General features: G+C 44.4%; 1 protein-coding gene across 1 annotated transcript in view; it reads left to right on the plus strand.

Moving 5' to 3' along the window:
* Positions 1–23,361, plus strand: part of ghrhrb (growth hormone releasing hormone receptor b) — a 61,575-nt gene extending 38,214 nt beyond the window's left edge. The window contains exons 4-13 of the mRNA XM_029121464.2: positions 11,004–11,104; positions 13,581–13,675; positions 14,086–14,218; positions 15,673–15,826; positions 16,530–16,590; positions 16,739–16,808; positions 16,970–17,061; positions 17,331–17,460; positions 22,292–22,333; positions 22,867–23,361. Of these exons, the coding sequence (XP_028977297.2) occupies positions 11,004–11,104; positions 13,581–13,675; positions 14,086–14,218; positions 15,673–15,826; positions 16,530–16,590; positions 16,739–16,808; positions 16,970–17,061; positions 17,331–17,460; positions 22,292–22,333; positions 22,867–23,184 (1,196 nt within the window). The 3' untranslated portion in view covers positions 23,185–23,361. The remainder of the gene's footprint in view (positions 1–11,003; positions 11,105–13,580; positions 13,676–14,085; positions 14,219–15,672; positions 15,827–16,529; positions 16,591–16,738; positions 16,809–16,969; positions 17,062–17,330; positions 17,461–22,291; positions 22,334–22,866) is intronic.
* The last annotated feature ends 740 nt before the right edge of the window (positions 23,362–24,101 follow it).

Genomic DNA, 24,101 nt, shown 5'->3' on the forward strand with positions numbered 1-24,101 from the left:
ATTTTCACTATGCACCATTTTGTTGTTGAGAAATTATGTTTTATTTGTTTATCAGTTCTACATCGTAGCCTGTCTAGTTCACACTGTTGGTCACTGGCGTGCAAGGCAATAGGCCTAACACAAATGGACCAGAATCAAACATTAAATGTATGTAGTGCTCATGGGAGTTGTAGGGACGTAGGTCGTAATGTCACTGTCATTGCAATGAGAATACAGTTACAAAGAAAATGTGTATATATACAGTGGGGAGAATTTGATACACTGCCAATTTTGCTGGTTTTCCCACTACCAAAGCATGTAGAAGTCTGTAATTTTTATCATAGGTACTCTTCAACTGTGAGTGACAGAATCTAAAACCAAAATCCAGAAAATCACATTGTATGATTTTTAAGTCATTAATTTGCATTTTATTGCATAACATAAGTATTTGATACATCAGAAAAGCAGAACTTAATATTTGGTAAGTAAACCTTTGTTTGCAATTACAGAGATCATACTTTTCCTGTAGTTCTTGACCAAGTTTGCACACACTGCAGCAGGGATTTTGGCCCACTCCTCCATAGAGAACATCTCCAAGTCCTTCAGGTTTCGGGGTTGTCGCTGGGCAATACGGACTTTCAGCTCCTTCCAAAGATTTTCTATTGGGTTCAGGTCTGGAGACTGGCTAGGCCACTCCAGGACCTTGAGATGCTTCTTACAGAGCCACTCCTTAGTTGCCCTTGCTGTGTGTTTCGGGTCGTTGTCATGTTGGAAGACCCAGCCACGACCCATCTTCAATGCTCTTACTGAGGGAAGGAGGTTGTTGGGCAAGTTCTCGCGATACATGGCCCCATCCATCCTCCCCGCAATACAGTGCAGTTGTTCTGTCCCCTTTGCAGAAAAGCATCCCCAAAGAATAATGTTTCCACCTCCATGCTTCATGGTTGGGATGGTGTTCTTGGGGTTGTACTCATCCTTCTTCTTCCCCCAAACATGGCGATTGGAGTTTAGACAAAAAAGCTCAATGTTTGTCTCATCAGACCACATGACCTTCTCCCATTCCTCCTCTGGATCATCCAGATGGTCATTGGTAAACTTCAGACTGGCCTGGACATGCGCTGGCTTGAGCAGGGGGACCTTGCGTGCGCTGCAGGATTTTAATCCATGACGGCGTAATGTGTTACTAATGGTTTTCTTTGAGACTGTGGTCCCAGCTCTCTTCAGGTCATTGCCCAGGTCCTGCCGTGTAGTTCTAGGCTGATACCTCATCTTCCTCATGATTACTGATGCCCCACAAGGTGAGATCTTGCATGGAGCCCCAGTCCAAGGAAGATTTACGTCATCTTGAACTTCTTCCGTTTTCTAATAATTGCGGCAACAGCTGTTGCCTTCTCACCAAGCTGCTTGCCTATTGTCCAGTAGCCCATCCCAGCCTTGTACAGGTCTACAATTTTATCCCTGATGTCCTTACACAGCTCTCTGGTCTTGGCCATTGTGGAGAGGTTGGAGTCTGTTTGATTGAGTGTGTGGACAGGTGTCTTTTATACAGGTAACAAGTTCAAACAGGTGCAGTTAAAACAGGTAATGAGTGGAAAACAGGAGGGCTTCTTAAAGAAAAACTAACAGGTCTGTGAGAGCCGGAATTCTTACTGGTTGGTAGGTGATCAAATACTTATGTCGTGCAATAAAATGCTAATTAATTATTTAAAAATCATACAATGTGATTTTCTGGATTTTTGTTTTAGATTCCTTCACTCACAATTGAAGAGTACCTATGATAAAAATTACAGACTTCTACATGCTTTGTAAGTGGGAACACCTGCAAAATCGGAAGTGTATCAAATACTTGTTCTCCCCACTGTATACATATATTTTCAAGTGTGTAGCCACATTATATTAAGTATTTCGGTAGAGTGCAAGGGTTGGGGTTCCATCTTTGTCTAATTTTGCGTCAGGAAAACCCCTGTGTGTGTGTGTGTGTGTGTGTGTGAATATACACTCACCTAAAGGATTATTAGGAACACCATATTAATACTGTGTTTGACCCCCTTTCGCCTTCAGAACTGCCTTAATTCTACATGGCATTGATTCAACAAGGTGCTGAAAGCATTCTTTAGAAATGTTGGCCCATATGGATAGGATAGCATCTTGCAGTTGATTGAGATTTGTGGGATGCACATCCAGGGCACCAAGCTCCCGTTCCACCACATCCCAAAGATGCTCTATTGGGTTGAGATCTGGTGACTGTGGGGGCCATTTCAGTACATTGTCATGTTCAAGAAACCAATTTGAAATGAATCGAGATTTGTGACATGGTGCATTATCCTGCTGGAAGTAGCCATCAGAGGATGGGTACATGGTGGTCATAAAGGGATGGACATGGTCAGAAACAATGCTCAGGTAGGCCGTGGCATTTAAACGATGCCCAATTGGCACTAAGGGGCCTAAAGTGTGCAAAGAAAACATCCCCCACACCATTACACCACCACCAGCCTGCACAGTGGTAACAAGGCATGATGGATCCATGTTCTCATTCTGTTTATGCCAAATTCTGACTCTACCATCTGAATGTCTCAACAGAAATAGAGACTCATCAGACCAGGCAACATTCTTCCAGTCTTCAACTGTCCATTTTTGGTGAGCTCGTGCAAATTGTAGCCTCTTTTTCCTATTTGTAGTGGAGATGAGTGGTACCCGGTGGGGTCTTCTGCTCTTGTAGCCCATCCGCCTCAAGGTTGTGCGTGTTGTGGCTTCACAAATGATTTGCTGCATACCTCAGTTGTAACGAGTGGTTATTTCAGTCAAAGTTGCTCTTCTATCAGCTTGAATCAGTCGGCCCATTCTCCTCTGACCTCTAGCATCAACAAGGCATTTTCGCCCACAGGACTGCCGCATACTGGATGTTTTTCCCTTTTCGCACCATTCTTGTCACGTTATTTTTCCTCCATTCTTGCCTTGACGCCATATCGTTAATCTCTCGATCTCCTTCATCTGTAATAGGCTCTGCTGCTATCGCTGACCCAGTCTTCTTCACATTCGTATTTATATTCTTAGTGACTTAAATATGTTAATTGTATATTTATTTCACTGTATATTGCATATATAGCCCAATGTTTTTGCTGACAGTACACACCCTTATCTGATTATCTTTCAACCAGTCATCTTCATTTGTCTCGCAATCTCTATTTAAATAAATATGTAATTGTAGGCTATACTAGAAGTCACCTGAAAAGTAAAAAAACAAACAAATATGCGGTTTGGATGTAGTTTGAGTTTATTAAGTTTTTTTGAAATATTTTGACAAGCTTGGGTGTAAAAGAAAACTAATATTTCTGACGTTACTCATCTCCGCGATGTCAGGACCGGTGTGCCAGATTTCATTGACAGTACGGATATTCTCCCGCGCAAAATCATTTTTTACCATGCCAACACACAGAGGCGGTGCGAAATTTTGGTTTGAGTTTTGAAAGCTGTAAAATCCCTGTGTATAGATATAGAATGCCACCCGCTAAAGTAAGAGTGACCGCATTTGGCGTGTGGGCGGGTGCCAATGTCAAGCCCTTCCAACAGTATAAAGTAATCCAATGGAATTTGGAAACAATTGCCCTTCTGGCGTACAATGTCTTTTCCCAAAAACCTATCCTGTGTGTTTTAGAATTCTAGATGATTCAGTTGACATTTGAGTCTAGTAGTTGCTTCTAAATCTCGGATTCAGGAGGAACAGTGTGGTTTTCGTCCAGGCCGTGGAACACTGGACCAGCTCTATACCCTCTACAGGGTGATGGAGGGTTCATGGGAGTTTGCCCAACCAATCCACATGTGTTTTGTGGATTTGGAGAAGGCATTCGACTGTGTCCCTCGCGGCATCCTGTGGAGGGTGCTTCGGGAATATGGGGTCCTGGGTCCTTTGCTAAGGGCGGTCAGGTCCCTGTACGACCGAAGCAGGAGCTTGGTCCGCATTGCCGGCAGTAAATCAGACTTGTTCCCTGTGCATGTTGGACTCCGGCAGGGCTGCCCTTTGTCACCGGTTCTGTTCGTAATTTTTATGGACAGAATTTCTAGGCGCAGCCAGGGGCCGGAGGGTGTCAGGTTTGGGGACCACACGATTTCGTCTCTGCTCTTTGCGGATGATGTTGTCGTGTTGGCCCCTTCAAGCCAGGACCTTCAGCATGCACTTGGACGGTTTGCAGCCGAGTGTGAAGCGGTGGGGATGAGAATCAGTACCTCCAAATCCGAGGCCATGGTCCTCAGTCGGAAAAGGGTGGCTTGCCCACTTCAGGTTGGTGGAGAGTGCCTGCCTCAAGTGGAGGAGTTTAAGTATCTAGGGGTCCTGTTCACGAGTGAGGGAAGGATGGAACGGGAGATTGATAGACGGATCTGTGCAGCTTCTGCAGAAATGCGGTCGATGTATCGGTCTGTCGTGGTGAAGAAAGAGCTGAGGCGTAAGGCGAAGCTCTCGATTTACAGGTCAATCTACGTTCCTACTCTCTCCTATGGTCATGAGCTTTGGGTCATGACCGAAAAAGGACAAGATCCCGGATACAGGCGGCCGAAATGGCTGGGGTGGCTGGGCGATCCCTTAGAGATAGGGTGAGAAGCTCGGTCACCCGGGAGGAGGTCAGAGTAGAGCCGCTGCTCCTCCACCTCGAGCGGGGTCAGCTGAGGTGGCTTGGGCATCTGTTTCGGATGCCTCCGGAACGCCTTCCTGGGAAGGTGTTCCGGTCCCGTCCCACCGGGAGGAGACCCCGGGGAAGACCTAGGACACGCTGGAGGGACTATGTCTCCCGGCTGGCCTGGGAACGCCTCGGTGTCCCCCCGGAAGAGCTGGAGGAAATTTCTGGGGAGAGGGAAGTCTGGGCATCCCTGCTTAGACTGCTGCCCCCGCGACCCGGCCCCGGATAAGCGGAAGATGATGGATGGATGGATAGTTGCTTCTAAAATTCTTTGTGATTATGGTCATTATTCTCAAAAAAGTAGAGCCATAGTGGCGGAACACCATTTTAATGATTTTTGTAACTCTTCCCGGCAGGTATATCAGGAGAGTTACCCAGAATTGTATGTTTGCTTTGATTTTGTCCATCAAATGGGGGATGATTGTTTTGAATTGGTCAATATTGTTTTGTAACCTTCCAGGTGACAGGTGGGTATATCTAACTGGGGAAATCGTAAGTAGACAGGGCTCTCCAGCAATGCAGATGAGGAAGGAATGGGATATAATCAAGCTAGGATGAAAAGGAGAGCTACACAGCTTCTGCTCCAAGTTGTCTTCTGAAAATTGTTCAATCGTTGGATAACAAACACTGAAATGTTTACATTCAAGTACAAGCTCAACCCAAGGCTACACTCAGCAAACTGCATTAGAATATCCTTTGGGAGGCAGACTTTATTGTTGCGGGAGATTTTAATCAGCAAACGTAAAACATACACTACCAAAATATCACCAACTCATTATGCCCCACTAGGGGAAGAAATACCTTGGACAATGTGTGTACCATCGTCCGTGATGCATACGAAGTCATTCCCCACATTTGACACTTGCTTCAAAGCTGACAACAATTAACCAACTTGGAAAGCCCTTGCTACTCCAGAACAAAAGGGTCTCTTGATCTCAGAATTGAGGGACACTCGAAAAATTGTGAAAATTCATAAAGAGGCCAGTCCAGATGACATCCCTGGACACGTCTTTACAGACAACTTTGACCTGTTCCTGTTACAGGCTTGGACATGGACTTTGGTGAAGGCAAAATTTATCTGCATGTGATATATAATTTTCATTGGGTAGGGAGAAGAACAGCATTTCTATCAAAAGCAATCACTTCTACACATGAAAACAGAATCCTGCTATTACTACAAGTGAAAGAGCTGGGAGGAAATAGCCCTGAATGAGGACACTGCCCTGAGTGAGGACACTGCCCTGAGTGGGGACACTGCCCTGAGTGAGGACACTGCCCTGAGTGAGGACACTGCCCTGAATTGGGACACTGCCCTGAGTGAGGACACTGCCCTGAGTGGGGACACTGCCCTGAATGGGGTCACTGCCCTGAGTGAGGACACTGCCCTGAATGGGGACACTGCCCTGAATGGGGACACTGCCCTGAGTGAGGACACTGACCTGAGTGGGGACACTGCCCTGAGTGAGGACACTGACCTGAGTGGGGACACTGCCCTGAATGGGGACACTGCCCTGCGTACAGTGTGGCCTTTCGGAAAAGGAAGTTAAGGAAAAGAACGTTAAAAGGTGTCCTGACTCTTGGACTCTCTGGGATCACTAAAGATCCAATGGAACTTATCGTAGGAGTGCAGGTTTTAACCCTGTTGTCCTAGCAACATGTTCACTCTGGCCCGTATACCACCATGACTCAGTTGAAACCCCATGCACATTTACACACTGCGGAGAGAGAAACGGAGGTAGAATAATGTTGACGCAGTCCATTGATGCACATATAGCTCTAGAAAAAATTAAGAGACCAATCCTAATTTTGGCAGCCATTCCAATGCAGTGTATGACAATGTCCATTCATTCCAACACAGGCACATCTAATTTTACTTAATGAGGTACTGATTAGGTGATTACATGAACCAAATCTAATTTAATGAGATTGGACCAGCAATAGGACCAGCTGGATGGCAAAAACAGTGCAAGTAGTACCTCAAAGGTAATTTCAATAAAAAAAATAACTATTCAGCATCACAAAAGAGTTGAAAAGAAAAGTTTTGAGTGAGGAAAAGAAGGGTTTGATTCTGGCTTTACTGGCAGAGGGATACAGTGAGCGTCAGATTGCTTCCATCCTGAAAATTTCAAAGACAGCGATTGATATGAACAAGGTCAAGCAACAGACATTGGGGACAACAAAGCTACAGACTGGCACAGGGCGAAACGGTTTGAAACAGGCTCCTAGGGGCAGGTCTGAAGTTGTGCCAAGCAAGAAAAAAGCCCTTCATCAATGAGAAGCAAAGAAGAGCCAGACTGAAGTTTGCAAAAGACCATAAGGATTGGACCATAAAGGAATGGAGGAAGGTCATCTTTTCTGATTAGTCAAATTTTTTTGCTTTGCCCAACACCTGGTCATCTAATGGTTAGACGGAGACCTGGAGAGGCCTTCAAGTCACAGTGTCTCGCACAAACTGTGAAATTTGGTGGAGGATCGGTGATGATCTGGGGATCTGTCTTTGTGAAGGACACATGAATCAAGCCAAGTACAAGGTTAACCTGGAAGAACACCTGCTTCCTTCTGCTCTGACAATGTTTCCTACATTTTTTTTTTCCCAGGACAATGCTCCATGCCACACAGCCAGGTCAATCATTGTGTGGATGGAGGCCCACCAGATCAAGACCCTGTCATGGCCACCCCAATCTCCAGACCTGAACCCCATTGAAAACCTCTGGAATTTGATCAAGAGGAAAATGAATGGTCACAAGCCATCAAACAAAGCCGAACTGCATGTATTTTTATGCCAGGAGTGGCATAAAGTCACCTAACAGCAATGTGACAAACTGGTGAGAGCATGCCAAGATGCATGAAAGCTGTAATAAAAATCAGGGTTATTCCACAAAATATTGATTTCTGAACTCTTCCTAAGTTAAAACATTAGCATTTTGTTGTTGAAAAATTCATATGAATTTTGTTTTCTTTTTTTGGGTTATTTTGACTAGTTGTTGTTTTCTACTAATAAATACTCTAAATGAAAATATTTTCATTTGGAATTTCAGAGTAATGTTATCAGTAGTTGATAGAATGAAACAAAACATTTCCTTTAACTCATACACATACCTTTGAAAAACTGGTTTTACAATTCATTTTGCAGTTGTCTCTTCATTTTTTCCAGAGCTATATATGATGTGGTATGCGTGTTTGGAATACTGTATTGGTTTTCGAGCACTACTTTCGAAACTTTTGGCTAAAGCATGCACATTTTTCACAGAGCCTCTTTAAACTGCAGTAGAGACGGCTGAATGTTTTGACAGTCCTCATCCTTTCTAATTCTCTGATCAGCTCTGACCTCAATGCATATTAATATTACCAAAACAAACATAGCACTAGAGATGTCCTGGAACCAGAATGGCGACACTCTTTGTGTTTCTTTCTCATTTATTCTTTCTATTTTTCTTTTTTGCTGGTGCTCTTTACTGAATCTCTTAGTATTTTGTCTATGCTTTCTTCCACTCTGCTTGTTTTCTTGCTTCTTCTTTCGTGTGTTTGATTGTTCATGAAGTACTGTGCTTTTATTAGTATTTCCAGCACAACTTTCAGTGTTGCTGCAGATAATAAATATTATTACATTTTATGAAATTGACCCAACCCGTCTCAAAGGAGATCCATACTACAGATTTTTGTTGGTTTGTAGGTCATTCTACTCCTCACTTGATGAAATCGAGCTCAGTTTCCACACTAAAGTTAATTTTTTTGTCTCTAACTTCTCTGGCAATGTATTGTCTTCATTTTCTCTGCCACAGAACAAACCCTCTATCTTTCCATTCCAACTCTCTGTAGATGTTGGATTTAATCTGTTCCCTTTTTGTTTTAGATGGGGCCCTGTATGTTTCCATGTTACTTCCACTCTGACCCTTATCTCTCTATCCCCTTCTTGTGTGTCATTGACCTTTGTGGTAAATCTAATTGACCATCCAATCAGTCCATAAAAATAATGACAGACATTTCTGATCCCTTAACCCATATCATCATGACAACTCAACGACACTTCTCAGACAAAGCACATGTATGCTAACATTTGCACATGCACGCACGCACGCACGCACGTGCACAAATAAGGTTAACATGATAGCATCAACAAAACAAAATCATATACAGAGATACACATTACAGACAGAAGACAGTTCCCAGGGCATTTATTTAGCCTGCTGCATTCAGCACTGGACAGTCTAGTATAGTACAGTTATAGACGGGGTAAAAAGGTTAATGGAACTCAATCCAAACAATTGAAATGTCATGGAAAGTTGTGAGTGAAAGATGCCGTGAAGGAAAGATAGTGAATCTCCTCATTGACTGTAAGCTAAATTAGCCTAGATTCTGGCTATTGTTTGTAGGTGTACTTCACTTTATCTAAAGGTAATAATATGAGCATGATTTTAGTGTGAACTAGGAATGTCAACCCCAATGTATATATGTTCACGTCACTATTCCACTCCATAGTAAAATTAGTTTTACTACAATCACTAATTACTGTGTGCTAGCTATGCTACCAGCTTATATGTTTGGAGAACAGTCATTATCATAGGTTTACCACGGCCAGCACAGAAGAATGGGTGGGGTGAGTGTTGTCAATAGCTCTCTCAATAGGGATGAAACAACATCATTTGAACAGTTGCGTCAATGACGTGCATTAAACTGACTTTGATCTCTTAAATGGTTAAATATACACTCAGCTAAAGGAATATTAGGACTGATTGGATGGTGTTTGACCCCCTTTCGCCTTCAGAACTGCCTTAATTCTACGTGGCATTGATTCAACAAGGTGCTGAAAGCATTCTTTAGAAATGTTGGCCCATATTGATAGGATAGCATCTTGCAGTTGATGGAGATTTGTGGGATGCACATCCAGGGCACCAAGCTCCCGTTCCACCACATCCCAAAGATGCTCTATTGGGTTGAGATCTGGTGACTGTGGGGGCCATTTCAGTACAGTGAACTCATTGTCATGTTCAAGAAACCGATTTGAAATGATTCGAGCTTTGTGACATGGTGCATTATCCTGCTGGAAGTAGCCATCAGAGGATGGGTACATGGTGGTCATAAAGGGATGGACATGGTCAGAAACAATGCTGAGGTAGGCCGTTGCATTTAAACGATGCCCAATTGGCACTAAGGGGCCTAAAGTGTGCCAAGAACACATCCCCCACACCATTACACCACCACCACCAGCCTGCACAGTGGTAACAAGGCATGATGGATCCATGTTCTCATTCTGTTTACGGCAAATTCTGACTCTACCACCTGAATGTCTCAACAGAAATAGAGACTCATCAGACCAGGCAACATTCTTCCAGTCTTCAACTGTCCATTTTTGGTGAGCTCGTGCAAATTGTAGCCTCTTTTTCCTATTTGTAGTGGAGATGAGTGGTACCCGATGGGGTCTTCTGCTGTTGTAGCCCATCCGCCTCAAGGTTGTGCGTGTTGTGGCTTCACAAATGCTTTGCTGCATAACTCGGTTGTAACGAGTGGTTATTTCAGTCAAAGTTGCTCTTCTATCAGCTTGAATCAGTCGGCCCATTCTCCTCTGACCTCTAGCATCAACAAGGCATTTTCGCCCACAGGACTGCCGCATACTGGATGTTTTTCCCTTTTCACACCATTCTTTGTAAACCCTAGAAATGGTTGTGTGTGGAAATCCCAGTAACTGAGCAGATTGTGATATACTCAGACCGGCCCGTCTGGCACCAACAACCATGCCACGCTCAAAATTGCTTAAATCACCTTTCTTTCCCATTCTGACATTCAGTTTGGAGTTCAGGAGATTGTCTTGACCAGGATCACACCCCTAAATGCATTGAAGCAACTGCCATGTGATTGGTTGATTAGATAATTGCATTAATGAGAAATTGAACAGGTGTTCCTAATAATCCTTTAGGTGAGTGAATATAGGGATAATTTTGAAGAAAACTGAACATTTGTTCTATCAGTTAAAATACTGTGCAATGGGTAGCAACAGCTTAGCAGTAAAAACTTCTCAACCAGAGAAAAACATATCAAATGTAAGTGGGGAAAAACAACCAAATTTTAAAATTTATAAATTTAAGTATTTGTTTTGGACTGCCAATGATAGCATCCTCCTATCCCACACAGTCTGTGAGTTCCATTAAATCATCCCATTCTCAAACCACTCCGTGATTTGCTCTTAACCCATTGAACATTTTATTTCTGTCGGTTATTCTATGAGATTGCAGAAGGAACTGCCAACAATCCTGAGTCATTTTAGTCCTGGGATAACAGAGATGGCTACCATCCCTGTGAGACAGTACTCCATTTCCACAGGGTTGGGCTCTAATTGGTTATTCTGTTTCTCAGGTTACATCTTCAGGAACTGTACAAAGGATGGTTGGACAGAGTTGGACCCAATATATGAAAAGGCCTGTGAGTTTGCTGGGGACTCAGAGACGGGATCAAAGGTTAAAAACATCACTTTACTCCCAACCTGTACATATATCTGAATCTCTAGTTCAGTCATTTAGTCACTTATTGGAATTATGTTCTGATGTGAGATGGAATGTGACACATATGCCACATCCAAAGCAACTTACAGTTATGTGTGCATGTATTTTGTTGTGTAGGTAAGCCCCAGGAAATACACCTAATATAATGAAAATAAGGTAGAGACTTTTAGTTATTCACCTGGCCTGTACTTTAGAATTACCTGGCCTGTACTTTCTTTCTCTGTCTCTCATTACCCTGTTGTTGTGCCTCATTCTCGGATTCTGTTATATTACTCATAGAAAAGTCAGCGATACAGTTACATTACTGTCTAGCCAAACATCAGATATTTGAGTATGAATTTAACCATGCCCCGGGTGTTTAGATAGGCCATTCAAACAAACCATACTAAAACAAGGCTGACATTTAGACAAATCTGGAAGAAAAAAATTGACAGATAAAATGGACTGAGATAAAAGGATGAACTCCCCAGAAGCCACTGCTGTCTCTGTTATGATCCCCTTATCAAATCCCTCTGTTTCCTTCCCAACTTCTCCCAAAACACACGCAAGCACAGACTCACATGCATTGGGGAGAACAAGTATTTGATACACTGCCGATTTTGCAGGTTTTCCTACTTATAAAGCATGTAGAGGTCTGTCATTTTTATCATAAGTACACTTCAACTGTGAGAGACGGAATCTAAAACAAAAATCCAGAAAATCACATTGTATGATTATTTAATAATTTATTTGCATTTTATTGCATGACATAAGTATTTGATCACCTAGCAACCAGTAAGAATTCCGGCTCTCACAGACCTGTTAGTTTTTCTTTAAGAAGCCCTACTGTTCTCCACTCATTACCTGTATTAACTGCACCTGTTTGAACTCGTTACCTGTGTAAAAGACACCTGTCCACAGACACAATCAAACAGACTCCAACCTCTCCACAATGGCCGAGACCAGAGAGCTGTGTAAGGACATCAGGGATAAAATTGTAGACCTGCACAAGGCTGGGATGGGCTACAGGACAATAGGCAAGCAGCTTGGTGAGAAGGCAACAACTGTTGGCGCAATTATTAGAAAATGGAAGAAGTCCAAGATGACGGTCAATCTCCCTCGGTCTGGGGCTCCATGCAATATCTACTTGTGGGGCATCAATGATTATGAGGAAGGTGAGGGATCAGCCTAGAATTACACGGCAGGACCTGGTCAATGACCTGAAGAGAGCTGGGACCACAGTCTCAAAGAAAACCATTAGTAACACACTACGCTGTCATGGATTAAAATCCTGCAGTGCACGCAAGGTCCCCCTGCTCAAGCCAGCGCATGTCCAGGCCCGTCTGAAGTTTGCCAATGACCATCTGGATGATCCAGAGGAGGAATGGGAGAAGGTCAGGTGGTCTGATGAGACGAAAATAGAGCTTTTTGAGTACAACCCCAAGAACACACTCCCAACCATGAAGCATGGAGTGGCCTAGCTAGTCTCCAGACCTGAACCCAATAGAAAATCTTTGGAGGGAGCTAAAAGTCTGTATTGCCCAGCGACAGCCCCAAAACCTGAAGGATCTGGAGAAGGTCTGTATGAAGGAGTGGGCCAAAATCCCTGCTGCAGTGTGTGCAAACCTGGTCAAGAACTACAGGAAACTTATGATCTCTGTAATTGCAAACAAAGGTTTCTGTACCAAATATTAAGTTCTGCTTTTCTGATGAATGAAATACTTATGTCATGCAATAAAATGCAAATGAATGACTTAAAAATCATACAATATGATTTTCTGGATTTGTGTTTTAGATTCCATCACTTAGAGTTGAAGAGTACCTATGATAAAAATGACAGACTTCTACATGCTTTGTAAGTGGGAAAACCTGCATAATCGTCAGTGTATCAAATACTTGTTCTCCTCACTGTATCTCCACGTACAGGAGAGTTTGAAATAGTTTTGAAAACAAAGAATTATCACTCCCCAAACAAAGTTGATGTATATTTATATTCACATTTGCTACACATATAGTTCAATGCCCTCTTTAGAATAATCAGATTCTAGTGATATGATGAATACAACAGGGGAGGGCAAACCTTTGGGCCATACCAGGACTTTGAAATTAAATGGAGGGCCACACATTTGTTTTTGTAATTTGTTAATTATAAATGATTTGTGGTTCAGAAAAGAGCAATAATGAAAACAGTGCAATGTATACATTATGTCCATTATAATGTCTAAAGATTTCTAAGAAAGGGCTGGTGAGTAATATTTTACTTCCTCTCAAAATGATTTTATTACCTACCATGGGCCGGAAGGAATTGCCTCACAGGCTGGATTCAGGCCTTAGTTAGCCCACAGCGGGACAGTAATGTCAAAGCCTACAGACAGTATTTGAACACCTCTCTGTTTTAATGGTGAGGTAGTACTCTGTTTTTGATCGTGACCTGTGACCTTTTGTTTTCCAGACATACTTTTTGACCATCAGTCAGGTCTACACCACTGGATATGCCACCTCTCTGATCTCGCTTATTTCTGCAATCATGGTCTTCACAATGTTCAGGTAACACTAGGACATACACCTGAACAGAGAGACATTAGAACCTGTGATGATGAATATATTACACAGTGAGACTGGGATATATTCATAATATACATTATAACAATAATAATAATATATTCCATGTATTTATCATGGAGAAACAGAGGAGAAACATTTAAAACACATACTGATGGGAAGATTGGAACCTGGTGTGTGTGATTATTGGGAGACAAGTAGTGTTCATGTAGTGACGGAAACCGGGAGTGCACGGCACAATGGCGCTGGACTTCACCGTACCGTGACACATATGCCACATCCAAAGCAACTTACAGTTGTGTGCATGTATTTTGTTGTGTAGGTAAGCCCCAGGAAATACACCTAATATAATGAAAATAAGGTAAGTTTATTAGTATGTTACTTCTTCCATACAGGAAGTTCCACTGCACTAGGAACTACATCCACATCAACCTGTTCTCCTCGTTCATCCTGAGAGCCAGTGCCGTATTCATCAAGGACGGGGTTCTTTTTGCTGACGAGAACGATGATCACTGCCTTATGTCCTCCGTGAGTATCGTGCTGTCATCAACAGCCCCACCCCCCCTACAGTGGACCTACAGTCCCAATGCTGCCTCCAACTATAACCTCCACCTTTGACCACCACCACGTATTTAGATTTTCTATACCATATCAACATCTAGGTAATGGTATTTGATTTATTTATTTTACTTTTATTTTACCAGGAAGTCCCATTGAGATCAAAAATCTTTTTTACAAGAGACACCTGGCCAAGGTAGCAGCCGTTTAAAAAACAGAACACATTAAAATGCACAATATACAATATGAAATAAAATAAATCCACGATAAAAAAAAACTGTATGTGAAACCTTAATTAAACTGTATGTGATTATTCTAGTGGATTCTTCTTTCAAATGTCATTGCCTTCAGTATCTCATCTTGTTGTACGCGTTCATCGTCAGTGGTTGAGCTTGTGAACACTATCTCGGCAGAACACATTTTGACTCAGTGAAACAAGAGTGACAAAGAGCCGGTCAATACTTTCTCCTCAGTATCCTTTTATGTTGATACACCGGTCGGTCCGCTTCTATAAAGAGCTGGCCGTCCAGTTGATTTTGTCCCTTTTGTGTGATCCGAGGCACCTAGATCACAAGACCTGTAATGACTCATTAAAAAGTGACGAGAGAAAGAGAATGATGAAAGCGGGATGAAGGGAGAGGGAGGAGAGACCAAAAGAGAACAGGGCGTGCGGTAGGGAGAGGAGAGAGGGAGGAGAGACAGAAAGAGAACGGGCGTGCGGTAGGGAGAGGAGAGAGGGAGGAGAGACAGAAAGAGAACGGGCGTGCGGTAGGGAGAGGAGAGAGGGAGGAGAGACCGAAAGAGAACGGGCGTGCGGTAGGGAGAGGAGAGAGGGGAAGAAGGCGTGGGAGAGAGAAAGCGATAGAGGGAGAGAGAAAAGGGCTGTGCATAAGGAAAAGCAGAGAGGTCACACCCCAGCAGGACAGCAGGGTCTATATTTAGATACTAATTCCTCAGCACACAGAGATAGGGGGATTAAAGACAAAACTACAGAACTAGGAAATGGTGAGAAAGGGTGAGTGTGACTCAGAGAGACACTGGAGGGGTGGCAGTGTGTGTGTGTGTGTGTGTGTGTGTGTGTGTGTGTGTGTGTCGAAAGGGTGATGCAGGGTTAATGAAGTGAGGAGTGGGGTGGCTGGCTGATAACTGTTGGAGCTTAGAAACAGTCAGCCTTTCTGGATGAGGTCTGAGACCACCGGTCTTGGTCCTGGATGAGAGGTCGCCGATAAAGTCACTTCATAGTTACAATTGTCATCCGTCCGCCAGGGAGAGATGTATCTAAAACATGACCCTCACTGGCCACTTGTGTCAGGACATAAAGCACATAATCCACACTGACATCCAAATTGCAAATTCTCATGCAATCAATGCAGCGTTGATGCTGTTGTAGGAATGGTGTGTCTGTTGCATACTGTCCCCTGTAGGCGTCTTGTAAGTCCGCAGTGGCCTTCTTCCAGTTCAGTATCCTAGCTAACTACTTCTGGCTGCTAGTGGAAGGCATGTACCTCCAGACCCTTCTTGCCCTCACGTTCGTCTCACACAAGAAGTACTTCTGGTGGTACACACTCATTGGCTGGGGTAAGTCACCTTGAATGCTCCTCTACCCCTCCTTATCTCTCTTCAATTCATTGTCTGTCTCTTTTTCTATCTCCCTCATTGCTTTTTTTAATCTTGTCCTCCCTCAAACATAGATAAGAGAGAATTGAGAATCACACTAATGCAGTATGTCTTTTTGAGCGTGTTTATACTGCAATAGTTTTAGTTAGATGAGGACTGGAAGCCAAATGTTTTTAAGTGTAAACGGACATCACCTAGCTATAACGTGGGACCCTTTTCTGACGGATACTTAATTCGTTGACCGAAGTCTAATGTCTCGCTCACTGTGTAATGGAGTGGTATAATTTATATGACCCCTGACCCGGACTTTATATGTTGTCCGGGTCAGGGGTCAGGCCAAAGCGCTTCACGCTACCTTCTAGGCTGAATAGAACACTGTGGTTACATATTATGTCTACATATCACCTTACTGTTTTTATACCCAGTCCACCATTCTTATTTGTTTTCATTTCTTTTGTACAAAATTGCTGCACCAATGGACCAGTACAACTTCCTAGTTTGTTGTGAAACTACATGAAACTCTTTCTGATTCTGATTCTGAAATATTATTTAAACTTCACGACAACTGATGTAGTCAATAGGCTTTTCCTTTTTCTCCCTCCGCCCAATGATTCATGGTTTGGCTTCAACACCCGGCTGATGATGTTTTGTCCTGTCTGTTAAGGTCTCCCAACAACAATATTGTTAGTGTGGGTTCTGACACGCAACTTCTATGATAACAGAGGGTAATTACGCCAACGTTTTCTAAGAGCCTAATCTGAATGTACAGTGCATTGTCTTCTCACTTATTCATTTGTACACACGTTAATTTGATAATGTTGGAGGTGGGAAATAACCCTGTGCTGTGTGTTATGTTGTTCTGTCCTCATGTAGTTGCTGGGACGACACTGATGTGACCTTTATCTGGTGGATCATTAAAGGACCTATAACCGCATCATTGCTGGTGAGTAATCTGACCCATAGCTAACCTCACCCGAGACAACTTCCATGTCGACAACACGGTTCAAACCTCACCCCTGTTTTAAAGTGGAACCTAACTCCAGCCTGAGGTGGAACACAGTGTAATGTACAGTATGCAGCCCTAAGTCCTCTGTATTGCAACAGGTCAACTTCATCATCTTCATTAATGTAATCCGCATTCTGGTACAGAAGCTCAAGTTTCCAGGAGTTGGCGGCCATGACACTGGTCACTTCATGTAAGTCCCAGAGAAGCATGAACACACACATGTTCAAATGACAGTGATTCATTGACCACGCTCGCATGACAATTGCCTCAGAGCAGAGTCGTTGTATTGGTTTCTTGAACAAATGCCTAGGATTTAGTGTGCTAAAATGCTTTTTACTGTTACACATGCGGAAACAGATAAAGATATTATTGTGATTATTAATATCCGTGTGTGTGTGTGTATGTCTTTGTCTGTGTGTGTGTGTGTGTGTGTGTGTGTTTGTGTGTGTGTGTGCGCAGGAGGTTGGCTAAGTCCACCCTGTTTCTGATCCCTCTGTTTGGAATGCACTACATGGTGTTTGCATTCCTACCTGAGAACACAGGAGAGGAGGCACGCATCTTCATAGAGCTGGGTCTGGGATCTTTCCAGGTGTGTGTGTGCATTAGAAGGCACGTGGCCTGCAAACAGGACCAGATTAAGAAGCGGTAGTTGGTGGGGTTTTGCTTTTTTAATTACCACCAAAATTACCTATTGTTTGTATTCAAGACAAGGTCAAAATGACCTGGTATTGATTACAAACAATAGCCCATGCCAATAAAGAGATATACTGATTGGACTCAGTTTAGAGGAAATATGTATACATCTCAATATACCATACCACCATACCATCTTCTTCCGCTTATCCGGGGCCAGGTCGCGGGGGCAGCAGTCTAAGCAGGGATGCCCAGACTTCCCTCTCCCCAGACACTTCCTCCAGCTCTTCCGGGGGGACACCGAGGCGTTCCCAGGCCAGCCGGGAGACATAGTCCCTCCAGCGTGTCCTAGGTCTTCCCCGGGGTCTCCTCCCGGTGGGACGGGACCGGAACACCTTCCCAGGAAGGCGTTCCGGAGGCATCCGAAAAAGATGCCCAAGCCACCTCAGCTGACCCCTCTCGATGTGGAGGAGCAGCGGCTCTACTCTGAGCTCCTCCCGGGTGACCGAGCTTCTCACCCTATCTCTAAGGGATCGCCCGGTCATTTCGGCCGCCTGTATCCGGGATCCCAAAGCTCATGACCATAGGTGAGAGTAGGAACGTAGATTGACTGGTAAATCGAGAGCTTCGCCTTGCGGCTCAGCTCTTTCTTCACCACGACAGACCGATACATCGACTGCATTACTGCAGAAGCTGCACCGATCCGTCTGTCAATCTCCCGTTCCATCCTTCCCTCACTCGTGAACAAGACCCCTAGATACTTAAACTCCTCCACTTGAGGCAGGCACTCTCCACCAACCTGAAGTGGGCAAGCCACCCTTTTCCGACTGAGGACCATGGCCTCGGATTTGGAGGTACTGATTTTCATCCCCACCGCTTCACACTCGGCTGCAAACCGTCCCAGCGCATGCTGAAGGTCCTGGTTAGAAGGGGCCAACACGACAACATCATCTGCAAAGAGCAGAGACGAAATTGTGTGGTCCCCAAACCTGACACCCTCCGGCCCCTGGCTGCGCCTAGAAATTCTGTCCATAAAAATTACGAACAGAACCGGTGACAAAGGGCAGCCCTGCCGGAGTCCAACATGCACTGGGAACAAGTCTGACTTACTGCAGGCAATGCGGACCAAGCTCCTGCTTCGGTTGTACAGGGACCTGACAGCCCTTAGCAAAGGACCCAGGACCCCATATTCCCCAAGCACCCTCCACAAGATGCCGCGAGGGACACAGTCGAATGCCTTCTCCAAATCCACAAAACACATGTGGATTGGTTGGGCAAACTCCCATGAACCCTCCAACACCCTGTAGAGGGTATAGAGCTGGTCCAGTGTTCCACGGCCCGGACGAAAACCACACTGTTCCTCCTGAATCCGAGGTTCTACTATCGGCCGTATTCTCCTCTCCAGAACCCTGGCATAGACTTTCCCGGGGAGGCTGAGAAGTGTGATCCCCCTATAGTTGGAACACACCCTCCGGTCCCCTTTCTTAAAAAGAGGGACCACCACCCCGGTCTGCCATCCCAGAGGCACTGTCCCCGACCGCCACGCGATGTTGCACAGGCGTGTCAACCAAGACAGCCCCACAACATCCAGAGACTTGAGGTACTCAGGGCGGATCTCATCCACCCCCGGTGCCTTGCCACCGAGGAGTTTCTTGACCACCTCAGTGACTTCAGCCCGGGTGATGGACGAGTCCACCTCTGATACCTCATCCTCTGCTTCCTCAATGGAAGAAGTGACAGCGGGATTGAGGAGATCCTCGAAGTACTCCTTCCACCGCCCGACGACATCCTCAGTTGAGGTCAACAGCTGCCCACCTCTACTGTAAACAGCGTTGGCTGTGTCCAGAGGGCACTGTTTCCCTCTCCTGAGGCGCCAGATGGTTTGCCAGAATCTCTTCGAGGCCAGCCGATAGTCCTTCTCCATGGCCTCACCGAACTCCTCCCAGGCCCGAGTTTTTGCCTCCACAACCACCCGGGCTGCAGCCCGCTTGGCCTGTCGGTACCCGTCAGCTGCGTCAGGAGTCCCACAAGCCAACCAGGCCTGATAGGATTCTTTCTTCAGCTTGACGGCATCCCTTACTTCCGGTGTCCACCACCGGGTTCGGGGATTGCCGCCTCGACAGGCACCGGAGACCTTACGGCCACAGCTCCGAGCAGCCGCTTCGACAATGGCGGTGGAGAACATGGTCCACTCGGACTCAATATCTCCAGCCTCCCTCGGGATCCAGTCGAAGCTCTGCCGGAGGTGGGAGTTGAAGATCTCTCTGACAGGAGACTCGGCCAGACGTTCCCAGCAGACCCTTACAGTACGCTTGGGCCTGCCGAGTCTGTCCAGCTTCTTCCCCCGCCATCGGATCCAACTCACCACCAGGTGGTGATCAGTTGACAGCTCCGCCCCTCTCTTCACCCGAGTGTCCAAGACATACGACCGCAGGTCAGATGAGACGACAACAAAGTCGATCATCGACCTGCGGCCTAGGGTGTCCTGGTGCCACGTGCACTGATGGACACCCTTATGCTTGAACATGGTGTTCGTTATGGACAAACTGTGACTAGCACAGAAGTCCAATAACTGAACACCACTCGGGTTCAGATCAGGGGGGCCGTTCCTCCCAATCACGCCCCTCCAGGTGTCACTGTCGTTGCCCACGTGGGCGTTGAAGTCCCCCAGTAGAACAATAGAGTCCCCAGTCGGAGCACTTTCCAGCACCCCTCCCAGAGACTCCAAGAAGGTCGGGTACTCTGCACTGCCGTTCGGCCCGTAGGCACAAACAACAGTGAGAGACCTATCCCCGACCCGTAGGCGCAGGGAAACGACCCTCTCGTTCACCAGGGTAAACTCCAACACATGGCGGCAGAGCTGGGGAGCTATAAGCAAACCCACACCAGCCCGCCGCCTCTCACCATGGGCAACTCCAGAGTGGTGAAGAGTCCATCCTCTCTCAAGGAGTGTGGTTCCAGAGCCCAAGCCGTGCGTAGAGGTGATCCCGACTACCTCTAATCGGAACCTCTCAACCTCACGCACTAACTCAGGCTCCTTCCCCGCCAGCGAGGTGACATTCCACGTCCCTAGAGCTAGTTTCCGTGTCCAGAGATCGGGTTGTCTAGGCCCCTGCCTTCGACTGCCGCCCGATCCTCTTCGCACCGGCCCCTTATGGTCCCTCCTGTGGGTGGTCTCAATATATACTTCTTTAAAAAACATTGCTATTTGCTCGTGGTGAGCTGTTGAAAAATGTTGCTTCATTCTAGAGACAGATTATACACTGGCTCTCAAAAGTATTTACCCCCTTGGACCATTCTACATTTTAATGTGATACAAAATAAAGGTTTTGGCACGAATCAACACAACAAGAAGTCCATAAAGTCGAGGTGAAAAATAAAGCTGTTTTAAATTAATTACAAAAAAATAAAATAATTAATTGGATAAATATTCACCACTTTGCTATGACACCCGAAGGAGCTGTGGTGCAAACAAATGGCTATAAACGTTTCATAATTAGTTAAATGGAGTCCACCTATGTGCAATTAAGGTGCTTCATGATTTCAAGTTGAATGCACCGCTCTCTGGAAGTACCAAAGTTGGTTAGTACAATTTCTAACCAAAACTACATCATGAAAATGAAGAAACATTCAAAGCGAATCCGTAATAAGGTTCCTCAAAAGCACCAATGACTAAGGACAGGATATAAGTTAGTCATGTTATGGGGATACATCTCTGCATCAGGGCTTGGAAAGCTTGTGAAGACAGAGGACAGCAAAGGACAGAGAAATCCTGTAAGAAAACCTATTGAAGTGTGCAAGAGACCTGGGACTTCGGAGAGAACATTCATCTTCCAGCAGGACAATGACCCCAAGCATACAAAAAACTAGAGGTCAATGTCCTGGAGTAACCCATCAAAGCCTGGACCTCAATCCAATTGAGTATATGTGGAAATAATTCGAAAATGCTGTTCACCAGAGGTCCCCATCCAACAGGTTGGGGAATTGGGCAAAGTATTATGGCCAAACATTGCAGTGTCCCGCTGTGCAAAGCTGGTGAAGATTTTTCCAAATAGACTCCTGGCCGGAATTGCTGCCAAAGAGGTAAACTTGTGATAAATACTTGTGCAATTATTTTTTATTTTTTCTTTGTAATTAATTTTTGTAATTCAAGTATATAGTCTTTCTTTCTCACTTTGACATTGTAGATCATTTCGTGTTGATCTGTGGCAAAAACACGAAAGGAAATCCATTTTCATGTTGTAAAAGTAAAACATTTACTATTCTCTTTTCAACAGTAGGCATTCACTTCACAAACTGTAGCTTCTGTATTTTTCCATTTGGGAATAACAAACTGACAGCCATAACTAACCACAGAAATATAATCCCTAGATGCTTTAAATAACGGTTTCCGTTCAATTTGGGACTGGGAGCCATTGATAGCGTACCCATCAGTTTAACTGCCACACCAGATTAACAACCTTTTTAGAGGCAAAACATTTTATGAATTATATGTATTTGTCTCTGTTGTTCACAACACAAAAAACACCCTTTTCTCTATTTGGCCTGAATACTGCCCTAACTGTGGGCTTCCTGTGTATGCGGTAAAAATGTAATTAAATAAAGGCATCCCCTTATTTAGGCAGATCCTCATATATTAAAATAATTTACACATCCTATAGGAAGTGGACAATGGGCTTGGGTCATTGGTCTTCAGCCCCAGTAAGTGTTTTATGTAATATATTATTTTGTCATCAAGCATCCGGTCAAAATGCTCTGATGTTTTTCTATGTGTTTTTGTTCTTTAGGGCTTTGTTGTGGCTCTGCTGTACTGTTTCCTGAATGGAGAAGTAAGCAGTGGTTACCATATTATTTACAATTAAATGTTTGAGTACAACAGCAATTTTGATTAAGACTAAGATGTAAATAAAAACTATACTATACTGTCTGTGTGTGGGAGAGTGGGCTAATTAGACTAAAGGACTAGTTGGGAGTGCATTTGATTTGACTGAGATACAGACCACTTGCATAAGAATTGACATATCGAAACAACAACACCATCTAAGACAACTGAGTCATGACGGCTAATTGATACTGAAAAGTGAGATTTTGTAGGCACACTTTGAAAATACACAATATACCACACTCCTATACCATTCATTACATTTGACCTACCAGCATCAACATCTACTCTGCCCTGGGCAGACACAACAACATTTGGCACAAGTTATGCTAAACAAAAAACATACCCACACTCCCCTATGGACCTCCCCATTTGCTTTTTAATGCCTCAACCTTTTCGTGTGTATTACCCACTCTCCCTCCCTCTCTGAATCTGGTCTGAGAGCATGTGCGGGTGTGTCCCTGTTGTGTTTGTCTCAAGGTGCAGGCAGAGCTGAAGAAACGTTTGTGGAAGTGGCAGGCTGAGGGCTACATAAGCTACAGCAAGAGGAGACGTACCCTCTTCACCGAGAGCTCCACCGTTACACAGATCTCCGTTCTGGAGAAGTCCTCCCACAAAGAGGTGCCGTGTGTCAGTGACTCACACTCGCTCGCACATTCCCATGCTCACGACTATGTGCCGAGCTCCGCGGACAAACACGGGCTCACACACAGCTCAGTCTCTGACGACGCACACACCTTCACACGGAACTGTGATTCAGTCTGCACCGAAACATTCACATACAACTCAACTGTTTGAGAGAACTAAATATTTGTTCCTCCTCCTTTCGCTTTTCTTTCTCCACCTCGGCTACTCCACCCTCTCAAGCATTGCCTCCACCTTGACCCTGCAGTCCCCAGATAACAAATACAGCGGGGGGAACAAGTATTTGATACACTGCCGATTTTGCAGGTTTTCCTACTTACAAAGCATGTGGAGGTCTTTCATTTTTATCATAGGTACACTTCAACTGTGAGAGACGTAATCTAAAACAAAAATCCAGAAAAGTAAAAGTAATTAATTTGCATTTTATTGCATGACATCAGTATTTGACACATAGAGTCTGATGCGTTAAGATACCCACTGAACCCCTGAACATAAAAGTGTACTTTATAGAAGTCAATGATGTAAGGTGGGTGAAAGCCTGTAGCTGGTAAAATACCAGCAACTCACCTAAAAATAATGCTATGACAAAAAAAGCTATAAGAAACAAGGCCAAAGATATCCTTGTACTATGAAAGATATAGTTTGTTGTAAATAGTATACAGCCTAATTTGTGAATCAGGGCAAACAGTGGCCACTGCGCCAAGGAACAGAAACTAGCAACAGCCTGAAACGTCATAAAACCCCCAGAATAATTTTGCAGTTGTAGCCACTGGGAGATCAATTTAAAACATGATTGGAAATAACACATTTAAACACTAAATGTTTTTGTCATAATGTCTCTGGTCACCATTAAATACGTACTTTAGTGGTGTTATAGACTTGTAATCAATTTGTAATTGATTAAATGTATTTATTGCCATCAATCTAAATGCAAAATCCTGTGCCAATTTATTGAGACAAAAAGGAAGTATCTCACATGCATTCAAATATAGACCCCTTGAGTTCAAATGCATCCTCTGCCCTTTGATCATACTTGACTTCTCTAGAACCTGGAGATTGGTGTCTATCTG

Source organism: Esox lucius, chromosome 8 (assembly GCF_011004845.1).
Source record: "Esox lucius isolate fEsoLuc1 chromosome 8, fEsoLuc1.pri, whole genome shotgun sequence".
NCBI lineage: Eukaryota > Metazoa > Chordata > Actinopteri > Esociformes > Esocidae > Esox > Esox lucius.